The 22,824-nt window shown below is 44.8% G+C and overlaps 1 protein-coding gene and 1 long non-coding RNA gene across 23 annotated transcripts in view; one reads left to right on the top strand and one right to left on the bottom strand.

Annotated features, from left to right (window-relative positions):
- Positions 1-22,824, bottom strand: part of PLEC (plectin) — a 239,186-nt gene that overhangs the window by 17,367 nt on the left and 198,995 nt on the right. For all 22 annotated transcript variants that reach the window (XM_075211519.1, XM_075211520.1, XM_075211523.1 and 19 more), the window contains 19 exons: positions 22,543-22,638; positions 22,078-22,205; positions 20,698-20,791; positions 20,246-20,400; positions 19,637-19,952; positions 19,047-19,121; positions 18,725-18,886; positions 7,073-7,177; positions 6,045-6,140; positions 5,545-5,670; positions 4,862-5,014; positions 2,997-3,151; positions 2,637-2,763; positions 2,154-2,337; positions 1,908-2,065; positions 1,628-1,806; positions 1,264-1,402; positions 670-1,026; positions 426-509 (listed from right to left, as the gene is read on the bottom strand). In XM_075211519.1, coding sequence (XP_075067620.1) covers positions 426-509; positions 670-1,026; positions 1,264-1,402; positions 1,628-1,806; positions 1,908-2,065; positions 2,154-2,337; positions 2,637-2,763; positions 2,997-3,151; positions 4,862-5,014; positions 5,545-5,670; positions 6,045-6,140; positions 7,073-7,177; positions 18,725-18,886; positions 19,047-19,121; positions 19,637-19,952; positions 20,246-20,400; positions 20,698-20,791; positions 22,078-22,205; positions 22,543-22,638 — 2,889 coding nt within the window. The remainder of the gene's footprint in view (positions 1-425; positions 510-669; positions 1,027-1,263; positions 1,403-1,627; positions 1,807-1,907; positions 2,066-2,153; positions 2,338-2,636; positions 2,764-2,996; positions 3,152-4,861; positions 5,015-5,544; positions 5,671-6,044; positions 6,141-7,072; positions 7,178-18,724; positions 18,887-19,046; positions 19,122-19,636; positions 19,953-20,245; positions 20,401-20,697; positions 20,792-22,077; positions 22,206-22,542; positions 22,639-22,824) is intronic.
- The window catches only part of LOC142158001 (uncharacterized), a 216,641-nt gene that overhangs the window by 75,777 nt on the left and 118,040 nt on the right, over positions 1-22,824 (top strand). The gene's annotated exons all lie outside the window — the stretch shown is intronic.

Genomic DNA, 22,824 nt, shown 5'->3' with positions numbered 1-22,824 from the left:
CATCGGCTCCATAAACAGAATAGTAGCAGTCGCATATAGCCGCGGCTACAGGACAGAAGCGGCTCAGCCAACTGACCTGGTCAGCTTTGCAAGTAAGTGTTTGTATAGCTATACAGCAGAAGGTAGAACGGACATATCTTTTGGAAAGCTGTGTCTGTGAGCAAGCCCCTGAAATGACTGGATAAGAAAAATATGTGAGGGGGTATGAATAAATATGTCTTTGTTTACTGGTCACTTAAGTGTTTCATCTGTCCAAAACTGAGAGTGCCAAGGATTTATTTAACATGGAATAGGCCTAATTGTCAGCCAATAACCAACAGTGGAGAGTCGACAGACATATTCAGTTCTTTGTACTTGAAAGCAATAAACTTTGTGTTCGTAAGTTGGAAGCATGTGGGTTAGAAACAACTGACAATCTGTTTTACCTTGATGGCATCAATGTATTGCTTGGCATATTTCTGGCATTCGTCCACTTTCTCTCTGTTCTTTTCACTTTCCTCCAGCAGTTTCTGGGATTGCAAAACAAGACTTTTAGTTTTGGAGGAAGTTATGCTTTAAGCTTCTTACAGCACTTTATACCAATAATTACTTGAGTAGATCATCACCTGGGAAACTAACAGAACTGACCCCACCACACATCACAAGGGCATCTCCACATATACTATATACCTTCTCTTCCAGCAGCTGCGTCCTGACAGTTTTGCTGTCTGTGATGGGCACAGACTGGATCTTTTCCTGCCTCTGCTTGGCATCCAGTATCCATCGGATGAGCCACTCGTAGGTCTCCCTGTAGTAACGTAGCTGTTTGCCCAACTGCTCCAGTTCCCTTTGTCGCACATCAATCTGGAGGATAATAGCTTGCCAACGCTCCAGCAGCAGCTGTACCTTCTCTCGATAGCGATCCAGATCTGCATCCCGCTCACTGTGGGCCCGAAGCATCTTCTCACTCACCTCCCTGGCTTTGCTGAGGTCATTTTCCAGACCACTGAAGAGTGGCTGGTGACCTTCCACCTGCCCACGCATTCTCTGCAAGAGCCAATGATAAACCAGCCAGTCAAGAGAGGAGTGTAAAAATCACATAGCTGCAAACCTAGTTACTGATCCCAACACTGCTACCTTCACACCGGATAAGTTCTCTGCACTTACTGCCCCGACACTTGTACCCTCACCTCCCTGAAAGCTGTGCACTTATTGCTTTTTACACTGGTACCGCCACCCAGAGTGATTAGTGGATGTGAGGTTACAGCGACTAGTTTTATGTACCTTTAGATCTGACTTGCTGTTTTCCAGTTCCTTGAGGTCCGAAGGTACAGTCTGGACATCTTTCAGCTGATCTTCATATGTTTTCACTATCTCCTCTGCTCCGTGCGTGTTGCGGATAACCAGGTTTATTGTCTTCAGTCTGCAAAAAGTCAAATTAGCTGGTTAGATCCTTGAACATTCTTCCACAATACTGGCTAAACATGAAAATATTCCATAACCATCCAACTCCTACATGTTAGTAAAAGCTCCACTACTTTTTATTAATGTACACACACACAAAAAACAAACACTCTATTGGTTTTACTGTAACATAACTAGGACAGCAATACGAAATCTGCCCACTAGATGATAACGCTGCACGTACTTATCAAGGTAAATGGTAGACAGGCTGTAGACTTGACCCATTTTCTGCAGAGTCACATCATGCTCAGATCTCAAAACAGGACCAGATTCTCCCAGGTCAGGTTGGGCCAAAATCTTCTGCGTTTTCTCGCTCACCTTTTCCAGGTTCTTCTGAATGTTTTCCAGTTCAAAGTGAATTTGCTGAGGAACATTGGACAATTAGCAATGCAGGATAAAGTATCCCTGAGAAGGAACGATGGGTTACTATGGACAGAAGAGGGGTAAGTAGAAGTGAGACTTACCTGCTGGTCACCAATCCGCTGGGAACATTCTTTGATGGGATCTCTGTCCAGAGGACTTCGGATCTTGCTGACTGTACGGGACTCACAGCCTTCAAGCTGCAGTTGGATATTCTTCAGCTGTGAGATGTAATTCTTACATGTGCTCTCATCCTGTTCACCTGCAGAGCGACCATGAACAGTTACATCATATACATTAAAAGTATTTCAGCTCTGAAATGACAATATTGTGTCTTATAGTTATTTTACCTCTCTCAAGGCTGCGCAAGAGAATTTCATATTTCTGACTGCAGGAACTGTATTCCTTCTCAATGTTCATGCGGTCATCCGGGTGAAAATTCTGCGAGTCCTGGCTGTCCCTCATGAAGTCCTGATAATGAATTTCCAGATTTCGGAGTACCAGCTTTTGCTCCTCTGATGTCATAGTACGAAACTGCAGACAACACAGGAACAATAACGTCAAAGATATAAATCAACTTTACAATAAGCATTCCTAGGAAAAAAATGCATACGTTCCTATCTGATTTATAAAACTGGACTGGAACCAAATATTGGCATAATAGGTCCCTTGCAAGTTAGACTGGTCAACACTTTGATATGAAACTCTCCCGTTATTCCGATATTAGTACATGAGATAATCAGAGACTCAATATTCTGTTGACTTGTGGTCACTCTGCCTACTGTGTCAAGAACAAACATGGATGGAGCTGTATGAAACTAGAAGTGACTGACCGTGATGAGGGACCAGGACTGAATGAGCTGGATGTCTCGGAGCAGGTACTGGTAGGACAACAGGCTCTTCAGGTCAATGTGTAGAGAGTGCCATAAGGTAAGCAGGCTCTGGTGACTGGTCTCAAGTCTGTGAGAGAACACAAAGCACACCTGTCATATGTGTACAAAAAATTGTCTGTGGCCATGACCAGAAGGACGTTAAACAGACTGGCAGGTGCAGATTGGAGAAAATTAGTATTTTACAGGAAGACAACTTGAAAACCACAGAGACAGTGAGTATCATAGATTAACACACAGAGCGGAACGCGGATAACAAGAGCCATGACAAAGCAAGTACCTGAGCATGAAATGTGTAATCACCTGTTAACAGCGTCCACGGCCTCCTTATTGGGTGGTGGTACAATGAAGCACACAGATGGTACCAAGGCATCACTTCCTGACGCATTCAGGACTTTCCACTTGTTCGGCTGGGAGTTATTCACAAGTAAACACTCATCCCCTTTATGTACAGTGATCTGCAGGAAATAGAACGGTGTCACACACTCATTTATTTAGCTGGGACACATCTATGTAATTACTGTGCAGATCACACGATTCACAAGCGTTTGGTCAGATATTGTGAGTGTGTACATAAGAGTGTGTACTGAGTCACAATCTTTTCAGTAGATGGTTATGAGAGATGAAGGTTTATTGTGTATGTGTGTACATATGAATCGATATGCCCATCGGGTGAAATTGTTGCAGAAATTTCATCTGAAGTAAGATTGCATAGGTGTGTACCCAGCTTCATAGTGAGCTACTGACACAGAACCGTGTCACACAGTCATCTCTTACAGTGATCTACAGACACAGAACAATGTCGCACAGTCATCTCTTACAGTGATCTGCGTATACAGAACCGTGTCCCATTTACAGTGATCTACAGACACAGAACCGTGTTACACAGTCATCTCTTATAGTGATCTACAGACACAGAACCGTGTCACACAGTCATCTCTTATAGTGATCTACAGACACAGAACAGTGTCGCACAGTCATCTCTTACAGTGATCTGCGTATACAGAACCGTGTCCCACTTACAGTGATCTACAGACACAGAAGGCCTGACTCATTAAGGAGAGCAAAGCAAAAATAGGAGTGTGTTTGCTTCTGGACAATCCATGTTACAATGCAAGAGTTACAAATTAGTTTATAATTTTGCACATAAGGAAAATACTGACAACTTTTTCATCCAGTACTTGATAACTTTATTTTTACACTAAAATTTAAAGTTGGTCTAGGACATTTTAAATTTACCTCCCCCTCCAATGCAACATGCTTTTTCGAAGGTGCAAATTTACTCCTTTTTTATGATTTGCTCTCCTTAATGACTCAAGCTCAGAATAGTGTCTCACATTCATCTCGTACAGTGATCTACAGACACAGGACAGTGTCACACTCTGGTTTATATTGATAAGTGCATACATAACACACTCGTTCACTTTTTAAAAAATAAAAAGACAAATTCTCTTTTTTTTTAAATTAACCAATTATTCTGCTACCCTCTAACAGGAACATCAGATTAGTCCATAAGTATCTTATGAACAGTGGAAACAGTACATCATATCGGTGACACTTTACATCCATTTGTTCACTTAGATAAAATTGTGCTCACTTCCTCTATAGTATTAGTAACACTTGATGTTAAAACTCTTTATTCAAGAGTACCCAGGGCCTAGAGAGATGGGTCCATTTACTACAAGGCATGCATGGAGAATTAAATCTACATAGCTGATTTGTTCTGAGTTTACTGGAGCTCATACTGACTTTTAATACTTTTGTATTTAATGCTTCCCACTACCTCCAAAACAGAACATTGCTAAACACTCATATCTTACAGCAGTGGTTCCCAAACTAGGTGCCGTGGCTCCCTGGGGTGCCGTGGCCAGGGCTGGTGGTAAGTAAGGTGGGTGACTACTTGGTAATTATTTTGGCTTAGGGGTGCCTTGAAAAAATTATGGAGACCCTAAAGGTGCCTCAAACTAAGAAAGTTTGGGATCCACTGTCTTACAGTGATCTAGACACAGAATAGTGTCACACACGCATCTCTTACAGTGATCTACAGACACAACATAGTGTTACACACTCATCTCTTACAGTGATCTAGACAAAGAATAGTGTTCCACACTCATCTCATACAGTGATCTACATATACATATACTTATCTTCCTAATGGGCATTCGTACCTCTAATTGTCTGTAGTCGCAGACTGCCTGAATTGGTTGTTCGCCTTTGGGAGGGTTGGCTGGACTGCGTGGTTTCAGTTGTATGATACTTTTTGCCCGCTTGGCGAGGCCGGAGACTTGACCCTTGTACTCAGTCAGCTGCTCTTTTTCGTCCTGGTTGCAGAGAAGAAAGATCACAGATATTCCACACCTTCCCTTTATGCCTTATTTTAACCTTACAATGTTAATAATAATAAGTAGTGGTTACTTATTACTATCCATACTACACCTTACCAGCACATTGACTGGTGGGCACCACCCTTGTTTGTCTATGGGAGTATTTTTCACACAAAGGAACATTGGGAACACTCAGATTTCACAAGCTTCGCAATATAAACTCTCACTCACATCTACTTTGCTTATTATTGTTTATTAACATTCTAAAATAAATAGTCAATTTTATCTGAGCAAAGGGCCCATAAAATATATTTCCTGGCAGGATCTTTCTGTTGTAGGCAGGCTAAGGTTTTCAATTACATACATGTAGTACATGTTTCTGTATGGTGGTATCTCCAAAATATTTATTGTATTGTCTATTGTTCTGGCTCCATGTCTGCAGAACACTCCCCCTGTGGCTCTGTAATAGCTCACCTCCATACTGTACACTACACACCAAGACCTTGGACAAATAGAGTCACACTCACTATGCTGTCCTGAACCAGATCCTCAAGCCGCGTAACAGTGATGGAGCGATCACAGGTGTACTTCCTCCGCATGGTGTCCTGAATCTTCTTTAGATGTTCTGCAGCCTCTTTTACATCTGTAAGGAACTGTCCAGAGAGAAGAGGATGAGGAGATGCCTATCAGACTAACATGCACAAGTGAGGAAAATACTACACACTGATAGACCCTCGCTCACTTCTCCGTGTGACGTGGCGCTTAATCACCAACAATTAGAAGAAACTTGCATGAACACATATTAACAATAGGAAGTAAAGTAAATTAAAGTTATAAGAATCCAGTGACTTCATTTAAATGAATGTCTAAAAACAATAATAAAAAACAATAATAAAATACTGCAAATAAAAAATGAAATAGAATGTTATCAGTTCTTTGTAGTATATCGAGTGCATTGTAGATCAGCAGCGTCTGAAGGCCAGGACTACATGCAATGATAAATACTGTTATCCCCTATAGGCAGTACCTGGAAATAGGCAGTGTTTTCCTTCAGATGGGCCTCAATACAGCAGCAAAGCTGAAGCATCCAACTCCACTGAGTCTGCAGAGCAGCCTGGAACGCCTGAAACGGATACCAAACGTCACGGCCAAAATTCATCAGTCAAAAAGTAACCACACCAAAAGGTGAGCTGAAAGGGCAGCAGAACGAGAGCCCAGCAGCCAACGGTGAAATTCAGACAGTGGCAACACTACTAAGAGATGTCCACACATATTATACCCTCTCCTTACAGCCAGCATGGGCCGTGTGAGAGATATCCCCCTTGTATTACGCAATTCTGTAACCTTCCAATCGTGTTGTAGACAGAGGAGGAGATAATGGCTCTAAAATTATAAATGTTCCAACATTCTATGGTACATGGTCGGAAGTGGGTGAGTATCACCTAAGCTGCAAGATCTTGGGCATGGGTCCTCTACTGTTCTACTAGGAGAAGGCAATAAATGATCAAATCATTATTATTGATGGAAATCTACCTTCATGAGGTCCACAATCTGGGTTCGAGATCTCCCATCTAAAGGCCCCCTATGCGCTGGTGTCATAAATCATGCTTTTACTAGCATTTTTTACCACTAGTAAAAGCACATAAACGGTTTTGGAAGGGAACCTACTGGATCCAGTGACCCCAAACCTTCCTGCACTTGCGGTCAGGAGCGGGATGCTGTCTGCTTTACTTATTCCTGTTCACTGAAAGTGAATGCATTGGGTTCAGCTGTGTGTTTTCCCGACCTCCAACACCAACCAAAGTTCAAGTGTCGGATCCAGACATGAAAGCCTGAGATGACGAGATCCATGTCACCTCAGACCATAAGAGTGTGCTACAGTTGTCAGTACTCTGTCCTCACACGACTTGCAACATATTCTCTCCATGAGCTATGTTTACTGACTGTGAAGGGGATACTAAGGGATCACTCTCCTATAAACCAGCGGCCATCTACTCTCAGAGTAAGATCTACAGATACAAGATTAGATGAGCAAGAACACCAAGAAACAAATACCTCCACTGTAGATTTGCTGGGGTGGTCGTCCCGTAAAAGTCTGTCCCCAGAGTTCTGGATTTCTTTTATCTTCTTCTCTTTAAGTTCAAGCTCTCGCATAAATCCCTAAGTGGAGATCAGTAATGCAGTATGTTACTACATGTGATCTTTTTTGTATACTCTGCCCAAGTGTCTGATCTACTATATATATCCTCCATCTCCTGTTCCCATATATATCATCCATCTCCTGCTCCCAGTGTCTGATCTCCCATATATATCATCCATCTCCTGCTCCCAGTGTCTGATCTCCCATATATATCCTCCATCTCCTGCTCCCAGTGTCTGATCTCCCATATATATCCTCCATCTCCTGCTCCCAGTGTCTGATCTCCCATATATATCCTCCTTCTCCTGTTCCCAGTGTCTGATCTCCCATATATATCCTCCATCTCCTGTTCCCATATATATCCTCCATCTCCTGCTCCCCTATATATCCTCCATCTCCTGCTCCCAGTGTCTGATCTCCCATATATATCCTCCATCTCCTGCTCCCATTGTCTGATCTCCCATATATATCCTCCATCTCCTGCTCCCAGTGTCTGATCTCCCATATATATCCTCCTTCTCCTGTTCCCAGTGTCTGATCTCCCATATATATCCTCCATCTCCTGTTCCCATATATATCCTCCATCTCCTGTTCCCAGTGCCTGATCTCCCATATATATCCTCCATCTCCTGCTCCCCTATATATCCTCCATCTCCTGCTCCCAGTGTCTGATCTCCCATATATATCCTCCATCTCCTGCTCCCATTGTCTGATCTCCCATATATATCCTCCATCTCCTGCTCCCAGTGTCTGATCTCCCATATATATCATCCATCTCCTGCTCCCAGTGTCTGATCTCCCATATATATCATCCATCTCCTGCTCCCAGTGTCTGATATCTCATATATATCCTCCATCTCCTGCTCCCATTGTCTGATCTCCCATATATATCCTCAATCTCCTCCCAGTGCATGATCTCCCATATATATCATCCATCTCCTGCTCCCATTGTCTGATCTCCCATATATATCCTCCATCTCCTGTTCCCATTGTCTGATCTCCCATATATATCCTCCATCTCCTGTTCCCAGTGCCTGATCTCCCATATATATCCTCCATCTCCTGTTCCCATTGTCTGATCTCCCATATATATCCTCCATCTCCTGTTCCCAGTGCCTGATCTCCCATATATATCCTCCATCTCCTGCTCCCCTATATATCCTCCATCTCCTATTCCCAGTGTCTGATCTCCCATATATATCCTCCATCTCCTGCTCCCAGTGTCTGATCTCCCATATATATCCTCCTTCTCCTGTTCCCAGTGTCTGATCTCCCATATATATCCTCCATCTCCTGTTCCCATATATATCCTCAATCTCCTGCTCCCAGTGCCTGATCTCCCATATATATCATCCATCTCCTGCTCCCATTGTCTGATCTCCCATATATATCCTCCATCTCCTGTTCCCATTGTCTGATCTCCCATATATATCCTCCATCTCCTGTTCCCAGTGCCTGATCTCCCATATATATCCTCCATCTCCTGCTCCCCTATATATCCTCCATCTCCTATTCCCAGTGTCTGATCTCCCATATATATCCTCCATCTCCTGCTCCCAGTGTCTGATCTCCCATATATATCCTCCTTCTCCTGTTTCCAGTGTCTGATCTCCCATATATATCCTCCTTCTCCTGTTCCCAGTGTCTGATCTCCCATATATATCCTCCATCTCCTATTCCCAGTGTCTGATCTCCCATATATATCCTCCATCTCCTGCTCCCATTGTCTGATCTCCCATATATATCCTCCATCTCCTGCTCCCAGTGTCTGATCTCCCATATATATCATCCATCTCCTGCTCCCAGTGTCTGATCTCCCATATATATCATCCATCTCCTGCTCCCAGTGTCTGATCTCCCATATATATCCTCAATCTCCTCCCAGTGCATGATCTCCCATATATATCATCCATCTCCTGTTCCCATTGTCTGATCTCCCATATATATCCTCCATCTCCTGTTCCCAGTGCCTGATCTCCCATATATATCATCCATCTCCTGCTCCCAGTGTCTGATCTCCCATATATATCATCCATCTCCTGCTCCCAGTGTCTGATATCTCATATATATCCTCAATCTCCTGCTCCCAGTGCATGATCTCCCATATATATCATCCATCTCCTGCTCCCATTGTCTGATCTCCCATATATATCCTCCATCTCCTGTTCCCATTGTCTGATCTCCCATATATATCCTCCTTCTCCTGTTCCCAGTGTCTGATCTCCCATATATATCCTCCATCTCCTATTCCCAGTGTCTGATCTCCCATATATATCCTCCATCTCCTGCTCCCATTGTCTGATCTCCCATATATATCCTCCATCTCCTGCTCCCAGTGTCTGATCTCCCATATATATCATCCATCTCCTGCTCCCAGTGTCTGATCTCCCATATATATCATCCATCTCCTGCTCCCATTGTCTGATCTCCCATATATATCCTCAATCTCCTGCTCCCAGTGCATGATCTCCCATATATATCATCCATCTCCTGCTCCCATTGTCTGATCTCCCATATATATCCTCCATCTCCTGTTCCCATTGTCTGATCTCCCATATATATCCTCCATCTCCTGTTCCCAGTGCCTGATCTCCCATATATATCCTCCATCTCCTGCTCCCCTATATATCCTCCATCTCCTATTCCCAGTGTCTGATCTCCCATATATATCCTCCTTCTCCTGCTCCCAGTGTCTGATATCTCATATATATCCTCCATCTCCTGTTCCGTGTGTCTGATCTCCCATATATATCCTCCATCTCCTGTTCCCCTATATATCCTCCATCTCCTGCTCCCTTTGTCTGATCTCCCATATATATCCTCCATCTCCTGCTCCCAGTGTCTGATCTCCCATATATATCCTCCTTCTCCTGTTCCCAGTGTCTGATCTCCCATATATATCCTCCATCTCCTGTTCCCCTATATATCCTCCTTCTCCTGTTCCCAGTGTCTGATCTCCCATATATATCCTCCATCTCCTGTTCCCATATATATCCTCCATCTCCTGTTCCCAGTGTCTGATCTCCCATATATATCCTCCTTCTCCTGTTCCCAGTGTCTGATCTCCCATATATATCCTCCATCTCCTGTTCCCATATATATCCTCCATCTCCTGTTCCCAGTGTCTGATCTCCCATATATATCCTCCATCTCCTGCTCCCAGTGTCTGATCTCCCATATATATCCTCCATGTCCTGCTCCCAGTGTCTGATCTCCCATATATATCCTCCTTCTCCTGTTCCCCTATTGATCCTCCTTCTCCTGTTCCCAGTGTCTGATCTACTATATATATCCTCCATCTCCTGTTCCCATATATATCCTCCATCTCCTGTTCCCAGTGTCTGATCTCCCATATATATCCTCCATCTCCTGTTCCCATATATATCATCCATCTCCTGCTCCCAGTGTCTGATCTCCCATATATATCCTCCTTCTCCTGTTCCCCTATATATCCTCCATCTCCTATTCCCAGTGTCTGATCTCCCATATATATCCTCAATCTCCTGCTCCCAGTGTCTGATCTCCCATATATATCATCCATCTCCTGCTCCCAGTGTCTGATATCTCATATATATCCTCCATCTCCTGCTCCCATTGTCTGATCTCCCATATATATCCTCCATCTCCTGTTCCCATTGTCTGATCTCCATATATATCCTCCATCTCCTGTTCCCAGTGCCTGATCTCCCATATATATCCTCCATCTCCTGCTCCCCTATATATCCTCCATCTCCTATTCCCAGTGTCTGATCTCCCATATATATCCTGCATCTCCTGCTCCCATTGTCTGATCTCCCATATATATCCTCCATCTCCTGCTCCCAGTGTCTGATCTCCCATATATATCATCCATCTCCTGCTCCCAGTGTCTGATCTCCCATATATATCATCCATCTCCTGCTCCCAGTGTCTGATATCTCATATATATCCTCCATCTCCTGCTCCCATTGTCTGATCTCCCATATATATCCTCCATCTCCTGCTCCCCTATATATCCTCCATCTCCTATTCCCAGTGTCTGATCTCCCATATATATCCTCCTTCTCCTGCTCCCAGTGTCTGATATCTCATATATATCCTCCATCTCCTGTTCCGTGTGTCTGATCTCCCATATATATCATCCATCTCCTGCTCCCAGTGTCTGATCTCCCATATATATCATCCATCTCCTGCTCCCATTGTCTGATCTCGCATATATATCCTCCTTCTCCTGTTCCCAGTGTCTGATCTCCCATATATATCCTCCATCTCCTTTTCCCATATATATCCTCCATCTCCTGTTCCCAGTGTCTGATCTCCCATATATATCATCCATCTCCTGCTCCCAGTGTCTGATATCTCATATATATCCTCAATCTCCTGCTCCCAGTGTCTGATCTCTCATATATATCATCCATCTCCTGCTCCCAGTGTCTGATCTCCCATATATATCATCCATCTCCTGCTCCCATTGTCTGATCTCGCATATATATCCTCCTTCTCCTGTTCCCAGTGTCTGATCTCCCATATATATCCTCCATCTCCTGCTCCCAGTGTCTGATCTCCCATATATATCCTCCATCTCCTGTTCCCAGTGTGTGATCTCCCCTATATATCCTCCATCTCCTGCTCCTCTATATATCCTCCATCTCCTATTCCCAGTGTCTGATCTCCCATATATATCCTCCATCTCCTGTTCCGTGTGTCTGATCTCCCATATATATCCTCCATCTCCTGTTCCCCTATATATCCTCCATCTCCTGCTCCCTTTGTCTGATCTCCCATATATATCCTCCATCTCCTGCTCCCAGTGTCTGATCTCCCATATATATCCTCCATCTCCTGTTCCCCTATATATCCTCCATCTCCTATTCCCAGTGTCTGATCTCCCATATATATCCTCCATCTCTTGCTCCCAGTGTCTGATCTCCCATATATATCCTCCTTCTCCTGTTCCCAGTGTCTGATCTCCCATATATATCCTCCATCTCCTGCTCCCAGTGTCTGATATCTCATATATATCCTCCATCTCCTGTTCCGTGTGTCTGATCTCCCATATATATCCTCCATCTCCTGTTCCGTGTGTCTGATCTCCCATATATATCCTCCATCTCCTGCTCCCTTTGTCTGATCTCCCATATATATCCTCCATCTCCTGCTCCCAGTGTCTGATCTCCCCTATATATCCTCCATCTCCTGTTCCCAGTGTGTGATCTCCTCTATATATCCTCCATCTCCTATTCCCAGTGTCTGATCTCCCATATATATCCTCCATCTCCTGTTCCCATTGTCTGATCTCCCATATATATCCTCCATCTCCTGTTCCCAGTGCCTGATCTCCCATATATATCCTCCATCTCCTGCTCCCCTATATATCCTCCATCTCCTATTCCCAGTGTCTGATCTCCCATATATATCCTCCATCTCCTGCTCCCAGTGTCTGATCTCCCATATATATCCTCCTTCTCCTGTTCCCAGTGTCTGATCTCCCATATATATCCTCCATCTCCTGTTCCCATATATATCCTCAATCTCCTGCTCCCAGTGCCTGATCTCCCATATATATCATCCATCTCCTGCTCCCATTGTCTGATCTCCCATATATATCCTCCATCTCCTGTTCCCATTGTCTGATCTCCCATATATATCCTCCATCTCCTGTTCCCAGTGCCTGATCTCCCATATATATCCTCCATCTCCTGCTCCCCTATATATCCTCCATCTCCTATTCCCAGTGTCTGATCTCCCATATATATCCTCCATCTCCTGCTCCCAGTGTCTGATCTCCCATATATATCCTCCTTCTCCTGTTCCCAGTGTCTGATCTCCCATATATATCCTCCTTCTCCTGTTCCCAGTGTCTGATCTCCCATATATATCCTCCATCTCCTATTCCCAGTGTCTGATCTCCCATATATATCCTCCATCTCCTGCTCCCATTGTCTGATCTCCCATATATATCCTCCATCTCCTGCTCCCAGTGTCTGATCTCCCATATATATCATCCATCTCCTGCTCCCAGTGTCTGATCTCCCATATATATCATCCATCTCCTGCTCCCAGTGTCTGATCTCCCATATATATCCTCAATCTCCTCCCAGTGCATGATCTCCCATATATATCATCCATCTCCTGTTCCCATTGTCTGATCTCCCATATATATCCTCCATCTCCTGTTCCCAGTGCCTGATCTCCCATATATATCATCCATCTCCTGCTCCCAGTGTCTGATCTCCCATATATATCATCCATCTCCTGCTCCCAGTGTCTGATATCTCATATATATCCTCAATCTCCTGCTCCCAGTGCATGATCTCCCATATATATCATCCATCTCCTGCTCCCATTGTCTGATCTCCCATATATATCCTCCATCTCCTGTTCCCATTGTCTGATCTCCCATATATATCCTCCTTCTCCTGTTCCCAGTGTCTGATCTCCCATATATATCCTCCATCTCCTATTCCCAGTGTCTGATCTCCCATATATATCCTCCATCTCCTGCTCCCATTGTCTGATCTCCCATATATATCCTCCATCTCCTGCTCCCAGTGTCTGATCTCCCATATATATCATCCATCTCCTGCTCCCAGTGTCTGATCTCCCATATATATCATCCATCTCCTGCTCCCATTGTCTGATCTCCCATATATATCCTCAATCTCCTGCTCCCAGTGCATGATCTCCCATATATATCATCCATCTCCTGCTCCCATTGTCTGATCTCCCATATATATCCTCCATCTCCTGTTCCCATTGTCTGATCTCCCATATATATCCTCCATCTCCTGTTCCCAGTGCCTGATCTCCCATATATATCCTCCATCTCCTGCTCCCCTATATATCCTCCATCTCCTATTCCCAGTGTCTGATCTCCCATATATATCCTCCTTCTCCTGCTCCCAGTGTCTGATATCTCATATATATCCTCCATCTCCTGTTCCGTGTGTCTGATCTCCCATATATATCCTCCATCTCCTGTTCCCCTATATATCCTCCATCTCCTGCTCCCTTTGTCTGATCTCCCATATATATCCTCCATCTCCTGCTCCCAGTGTCTGATCTCCCATATATATCCTCCTTCTCCTGTTCCCAGTGTCTGATCTCCCATATATATCCTCCATCTCCTGTTCCCCTATATATCCTCCTTCTCCTGTTCCCAGTGTCTGATCTCCCATATATATCCTCCATCTCCTGTTCCCATATATATCCTCCATCTCCTGTTCCCAGTGTCTGATCTCCCATATATATCCTCCTTCTCCTGTTCCCAGTGTCTGATCTCCCATATATATCCTCCATCTCCTGTTCCCATATATATCCTCCATCTCCTGTTCCCAGTGTCTGATCTCCCATATATATCCTCCATCTCCTGCTCCCAGTGTCTGATCTCCCATATATATCCTCCATGTCCTGCTCCCAGTGTCTGATCTCCCATATATATCCTCCTTCTCCTGTTCCCCTATTGATCCTCCTTCTCCTGTTCCCAGTGTCTGATCTACTATATATATCCTCCATCTCCTGTTCCCATATATATCCTCCATCTCCTGTTCCCAGTGTCTGATCTCCCATATATATCCTCCATCTCCTGTTCCCATATATATCATCCATCTCCTGCTCCCAGTGTCTGATCTCCATATATATCCTCCTTCTCCTGTTCCCCTATATATCCTCCATCTCCTATTCCAGTGTCTGATCTCCCATATATATCCTCAATCTCCTGCTCCCAGTGTCTGATCTCCCATATATATCATCCATCTCCTGCTCCCAGTGTCTGATATCTCATATATATCCTCCATCTCTGCTCCCATTGTCTGATCTCCCATATATATCCTCCATCTCCTGTTCCCATTGTCTGATCTCCCATATATATCCTCCATCTCCTGTTCCAGTGCCTGATCTCCCATATATATCCTCCATCTCCTGCTCCCCTATATATCCTCCATCTCCTATTCCCAGTGTCTGATCTCCCATATATATCCTGCATCTCCTGCTCCCATTGTCTGATCTCCCATATATATCCTCCATCTCCTGCTCCCAGTGTCTGATCTCCCATATATATCATCCATCTCCTGCTCCCAGTGTTCTGATCTCCCCATATATATCATCCATCTCCTGCCTCCCAGTGTCTGATATCTCATATATATCCTCCATCTCCTGCTCCCATTGTCTGATCTCCCATATATATCCTCCATCTCCTGCTCCCCTATATATCCTCCATCTCCTATTCCCAGTGTCTGATCTCCCATATATATCCTCCTTCTCCTGCTCCCAGTGTCTGATATCTCATATATATCCTCCATCTCCTGTTCCGTGTGTCTGATCTCCCATATATATCATCCATCTCCTGCTCCCAGTGTCTGATCTCCCATATATATCATCCATCTCCTGCTCCCATTGTCTGATCTCGCATATATATCCTCCTTCTCCTGTTCCCAGTGTCTGATCTCCCATATATATCCTCCATCTCCTTTTCCCATATATATCCTCCATCTCCTGTTCCCAGTGTCTGATCTCCCATATATATCATCCATCTCCTGCTCCCAGTGTCTGATATCTCATATATATCCTCAATCTCCTGCTCCCAGTGTCTGATCTCTCATATATATCATCCATCTCCTGCTCCCAGTGTCTGATCTCCCATATATATCATCCATCTCCTGCTCCCATTGTCTGATCTCGCATATATATCCTCCTTCTCCTGTTCCCAGTGTCTGATCTCCCATATATATCCTCCATCTCCTGCTCCCAGTGTCTGATCTCCCATATATATCCTCCATCTCCTGTTCCCAGTGTGTGATCTCCCCTATATATCCTCCATCTCCTGCTCCTCTATATATCCTCCATCTCCTATTCCCAGTGTCTGATCTCCCATATATATCCTCCATCTCCTGCTCCCTTTGTCTGATCTCCCATATATATCCTCCATCTCCTGCTCCCAGTGTCTGATCTCCCATATATATCCTCCATCTCCTGTTCCCCTATATATCCTCCATCTCCTATTCCCAGTGTCTGATCTCCCATATATATCCTCCATCTCTTGCTCCCAGTGTCTGATCTCCCATATATATCCTCCTTCTCCTGTTCCCAGTGTCTGATCTCCCATATATATCCTCCATCTCCTGCTCCCAGTGTCTGATATCTCATATATATCCTCCATCTCCTGTTCCGTGTGTCTGATCTCCCATATATATCCTCCATCTCCTGTTCCGTGTGTCTGATCTCCCATATATATCCTCCATCTCCTGCTCCCTTTGTCTGATCTCCCATATATATCCTCCATCTCCTGCTCCCAGTGTCTGATCTCCCCTATATATCCTCCATCTCCTGTTCCCAGTGTGTGATCTCCCCTATATATCCTCCATCTCCTGCTCCTCTATATATCCTCCATCTCCTATTCCCAGTGTCTGATCTCCCATATATATCCTCCATCTCCTGTTCCCAGTGTCTGATCTCCCATATATATCCTCCATCTCCTGTTCCCAGTGTCTGATCTCCCATATATATCCTCCATCTCCTGTTCCCAGTGTCTGATCTCCCCTATATATCCTCCATCTCCTGTTCCCCTATATATCCTCCATCTCCTGCTCCCAGTGTCTGATCTCCCATATATATCCTTCATCTCCTGTTCCCAGTGTCTGATATCTCATATGCCAAAGCCTGTCGCTTCCAACTACGCAACATCGCCCGCATCCGTCCCTTTCTCTCTCAGGAGGCCACCAAAACCATCATACACGCACTCATCATCTCCCGCCTGGATTACTGCAACCTCCTCCTCACCGGCCTCCACCACTCCCGTCTCTCCCCCCTCCGCTTTATACTCAATGCGGCCACAAGACTCATCTACCTCTCACGCCGCTCCTTCTCTGCCTCCCCTCTCTGCCTTGCCCTACACTGGCTCCCCTTCCCCTACAGAATTCTTTTCAAACTCCTCACCACCACTTACAAGGCTCTCTCACACTCTACTGCCCCTTATATCTCTAACCTCCTCTCCATTCACACTCCCACCCGCTCCCTGCGCTCGGCCAATGACCGCCGCCTCTCCTCCACCCTGGTCACCTCTTCCCATTCCAGAATCCAAGACTTTTCCCGTGCAGCCCCCCTTCACTGGAATGACCTCCCTCGCTCCATCCGCCTTTCTCCTACTCTGTGCTCCTTCAAACGTGCACTCAAAACTCACCTCTTTCTCAAAGCCTACCAACCATCCACTTAACCCCCATCTCCTCCACTCATTCTCCCCTCTCTTCCATTCCCTCAACTGGCTCCTCTTGTGCCTGGTCTGTTTAACCCTCCCTTAGGATGTAAGCTCGCTTGAGCAGGGCCCTCTTCCCTCCTGTCTCCTCACCTGTTCTTCCGCTCCGTGTCTATTGCATCTGCCTGCCTGGAGTTTCTGAAGTATTGGTACTTTTGTTTATTGTTCTGTACTGTTATACCCTGTATAGTCTACTGTTTGCACTATGTGCGACGCTGCGGAAACCTTGTGGCGCCTAACAAATAAATGATAATAATAATAATCTCATATATATCCTCCGTCTCCTGTTCCCCTATATATCCTCCATCTCCTGTTCCGTGTGTCTGATCTCCCATATATATCCTCCATCTCCTGTTCCCCTATATATCCTCCATCTCCTGCTCCCATTGTCTGATCTCCCATATATATCCTCCATCTCCTGTTCCCATTGTCTGATCTCTCATATATATCCTCCATCTCCTGCTCCCAGTGTCTAATCTCCCATATATATCCTCCATCTCCTGTTCCCAGTGTCTGATCTCCCATATATATCCTCCATCTCCTGCTCCCAGTGTCTGATCTCCCATATATATCCTCCATCTCCTGCTCCCAGTGTCTGATCTCCCATATATATCCTCCTTCTCCTGTTCCCAGTGTCTGATCTCCCATATATATCCTCCATCTCCTGTTCCCAGTGCCTGATCTCCCATATATATCCTCCTTCTCCTGTTCCCAGTGTGTGATCTCCCATATATATCCTCCATCTCCTGTTCCCAGTGTGTGATCTCCCATATATATCCTCCATCTCCTGTTCCGTGTGTCTGATCTCCCATATATATCCTCCATGTCCTGTTCCCAGTGTCTGATCTCCCATATATATCCTCCATCTCCTGTTCCGTGTGTCTGATCTCCCATATATATCCTCCATCTCCTGTTCCGTGTGTCTGATCTCCCATATATATCCTCCATCTCCTGTTCCCAGTGTGTGATCTCCCATATATATCCTCCATCTCCTGTTCCCAGTGTCTGATCTCCCATATATATCCTCCATGTCCTGTTCCCAGTGTCTGATCTCCCATATATATCCTCCATGTCCTGTTCCCAGTGTCTGATCTCCCATATATATCCTCCATCTGCTGCTCCCATTGTCTGATATCTCGTATATATCCTCCATCTCCTGCTCCCAGTGTCTGATATCTCCTATATATCCTCCATCTCCTGTAGTCCTATGTCTCATCTTCCTGGTTTAGCGTCCACCTTCTCTGCCCGTGTTTGATCTTTGTATTATTTTTATACTACTCTATAAATACTCCTCCATGTATTTATCTCTCAGTCTCCGCATGTAGAATATCTCACTTACAGAGTAGTTATCCTTTTTGCTTGTCATGTTGGTGTTGCGTTCACTCCAGTCAAAGTTCACTTCTTCCTCTTCTTTATCGTTCAGCCACATTAGCTCTTTGGTGGCAGCTGCCACAAATGCGTGAAGACTATCCAAATGTCGCAGTCTGGCCTTGGAGGAGTTCTGTGAAAAGGACAAGGGGTGTAATGACCACGAAATACGACGTCCAAGTGAGATCTCTACTTGTGGCAACACACTGGTGTATAGGTATTACTTTGTACCTTGCCATGTTCGGTGAGTGACAAGTAGAGCACATTCTTAATATATTACAGGAGATTCTTACCAGCAGCTTTGCATATTGTAAATCCAGTTTTCCCAGATACTCCTGATAAGATCCGCGAGCCCCAGATATCTGAGCCTGAGGACAGAAGAACACAATGGATGTAAGCGCTAGGGCAAGGGAGAAGATTTATTGCAATGAGTGCTGTACAGTGAGGAGCAAGGGACAGGAGTCTGAATGAACCAACGTTACTGCCCATATTGATGTGCTGAACCTATGCTGTCACCACTTTTATTGCCGTACACTTTATTTCATACACATTTCTTCAGGAGTTTTCTGGAGGATGTTTCCACCAGTTTCAATATCCTGCTTACCCCCTCTGCTTAGTGCTATTTTAGTTTACTTGTAAAGTCTCCAAGATGAAAACAGTGTCAAGTTTATATTCAAAAACCCAAAAATCTGATCCCAGGAAGCATACCTGTCAATAGTTCTGATTTGGGCGGGACTAACTCTGAAAGGGATGTGGCCAGTCTGTAAATGGGTGTGGCTTCTTTTGAATGTGGGCCAAGTGGAGGTTCTGCTCAGAAATGAAGAAACAAGAGTGGCGCTTCACCTTTAAGAATGCCAGAACAACTCCGACCTCTGTTACTCACCTCGTCAGCCCGTGCCCGTTCAATCTTCGCTCTGAACTCATTGATAGACTGATGGAGGCCACGGTGACTACCTAGCTGGGACTCCACACTGGAAAGGTCTGACCCCCATTCAGCTGTATTAATTCGCTTCTGGTTCTCTTCCACCCAACTGAGCAGGTCCTGGAGATAGCGTAGAGTAATATCATCCGCTTCCTGGCGGATGGACTGCTGCTGGCTGATGTGAGTCACTTGGGAGATGACCTGAGTGGTTCCAGACTTAATCCGCAGATTGTACTCTGTGCGTATGGCGACCAGACGTTCATGGAGGCGATAAACTCTGTTGGTTAAGGCATTACAGTGCACAATTAGAACCATTTTCCTCACCAGAATGTGTTCTTATAGCCACTGCTAGTGCATCTCCATTCACTTTACACTGCTCCGCACAAGTGACGCACCGAGACAGGAATCACTACCCCACTATAGTGACTCAGAGAAAGGCAGAGAGCAGGGCAGGATAAGATACACTCTGCTCTCATAACACTGTTTCTCCAGGTTTTTTTCTTGGCATTAAAGAAAAGTGTAGAAATGATTCTGCCTTTCTCTGCACATATCTAGTCAGCAATATAATACCTGCGGTACATCTGCTCTCCCTGAGGATGGCGCCCGTCCTTAAGTGCTTGTACATCATTAAATAGGGTACGTATCATGGAGTCAGCCTTGTCCAGATCCCGCTCAATGTCTCCAGCCCTTTGTGGTGGTTTCCCAGCATTCAGCAACCGGATATTCTGCAAAATATTAGAAATTACAGGTCACGTCACTAAAAGACCCTCAATGTTTCTTACCCACTATCTTTGGTTCAAAGGTCCCATATTGAATTTGTCATTTGAGTAAGAGAAATAAAATTATCAGAGGCAATAAGAGCCTATAACATCGATACAGAAGAAAGTCTCTATGTTCAATGTATTGCGGACTGACAGACATGATTACATCAAGTCATTTCCTTTCCCTGATTCTGTTTACATCCTACAAACAGGACTATGTCTAGCTGATGAGTGATATCAGGGTGGTCACTACCAGCTCACCGTCTGTAATAAGGCATCAGCCTGGTTCAGTTGCTCCTCGCACAGTCCAGACTCCATCTGCAACTTGCTGACAATTCGCTGCAGACGCTCCAATCTGTTCAACAGACAAGATGTGGGTCAGGCAGAGATAGATATATACATTGCAATCAGACTAAGCGCTTACATATACTAGAAAAGCTCTGAGCTATAGACTGATATTCTGTACAGCTGTATATAGTGCTGCAGGTGAAGTCAACTATCTGAAATGTTCAGGATTGGAGTATGCTTGTCGGAAGCAGTACTGTGTCAGTGACTTAATCCTGCCTCACCCTTACTGCAAATTCCACAATACAAACTTCAACAAATAAGTTAAACATCAAACAATTCTTTTCCAGCCAACACACCCCGGCAGACATTGCAGGACAGCTGCTACAGAGATGGCTACACAACGATGTCTCACAATGCAAGTGTGGTCTTTGCGTCCCAGTCACAATGCTCTGCAGACCCCACCCCCTTCGAAGATCCTCTCACCTATCCGGAGTATGTGCTGCATCCAGTCATAGTTCTGACACAGACGGATGTGCAGAGCTGCTGCTGAGCCCTCCTCTCTCTGCCGCCCAGCCCTCACTCAGCCCTAACGGGCTGGATCTAATTACTGTGGCATGACTCACCACACCAAACTTTATTTTCCATTCCTATTCATAACTATTCTTCTGTGATTCAGAGAAATAGACAACTAAACAAATCATTACTCTGTGATCTGCATAATTCAATCTTCCTTCAGAACAGAAGTTTGTGCAACACTTATCTGGATGAAGGAGGAACATTCACCACAGTGATCGGCTGAAGACAACTTAACTTGAATTCCAGGAACATTAAAAGATTTTCTAACTTTCTGTGGCTGCCACAGAGCGAGTTCCCCAGAACGGAGGTGTGAGTCATAGAGGAACCCTCCCAGTCACTATACCCTACACAGTGTGTCCTAAACTGCTCAAAGCCAACACCGTTTCCAACACAAACACTGGTTACTAAAGACTGAGGTTTGCGGAAACCGCTATATGTAGTACTATGCCGAATAAGCACCATTTCACGTAATGTCATATACTATGATTTATTGTGGTCACAGCTTCATTTAAAATAAGAGAGCTTTATAAACCTCAAAGACTCCTCTGTATTCATTCAGAGCTCTACAAAAGTCACTCATCTCCTGTCCATTTATCCAGAGTTATATAAACCTCAATCTTCTCATTTATCCTGAGCTCTATAAACCATACCAAGTCTTCCAAGTGTCCAGAACTTCTGTTACAGACTAACTTAATTAATGACTTTATGATAATAATCCCATACATCGTTATGTACATCATCACTTTATTAAATATAAATAGGATTCTTCTCGTCTACCTCTCCAGCTCTACACGCAGCAACTTCTCTCTCTCCAGGATGGACACATGTAGCTTCCCCCATTCCTTCTCCACATCCAGGGGGTGATAACCAGTTGGCACCTTCAGCTGCCCAGACTTAACTGCACCCTAAGGGGAGGAGCAGCAAAGTGTGATATACCAGGGCTATAGCGGGAGAGGGACGGGTCAGATGAAGGGGTGTAAGGGTGACATACATGTACCATAGCAGAAGAGGGACGGGTCAGATGAAGGGGTGTAAGGGTGACATACATGTACCATAGCAGAAGAGGGACGGGTCAGATGAAGGGGTGTAAGGGGGACATACATGTACCATAGCAGAAGAGGGACGGGTCAGATGAAGGGGTGTAAGGGCGAGTTAATCAGAAAGGGAACATTTTGTATCCCAGACACATCTGTAAAGCACTGGAAGGTTAAGCACCTAAAATACTGAGGGTACAACACTCACCTCCAGAGACTGGTACTGCAGCTTTGACTGGTTCTTGTCTGCCTCCTTGCTGGGAAGCTCTGTCTCTTTAAATTTCAGGAACTGACGCCACAGAATCTAAAACAATAGAAAAGAGTTAAACCTATAGTATAATTAAGATGATGATCATCTCTGGTGTTACGATCAATTCTCAGAGAGATCTGTTGTGTGACCAATATACAGAGGATGTGGGAGGGATCGCGTCCCCAATGATATCGGGAGCGCGTCCCCAGTGATATCAGGAGCGCGTCCTCAGTGATATCG

Source organism: Mixophyes fleayi, chromosome 5, assembly GCF_038048845.1.
Source record: "Mixophyes fleayi isolate aMixFle1 chromosome 5, aMixFle1.hap1, whole genome shotgun sequence".
Lineage (NCBI taxonomy): Eukaryota > Metazoa > Chordata > Amphibia > Anura > Limnodynastidae > Mixophyes > Mixophyes fleayi.
This window is presented reverse-complemented; position numbering and strand designations above follow the sequence as displayed.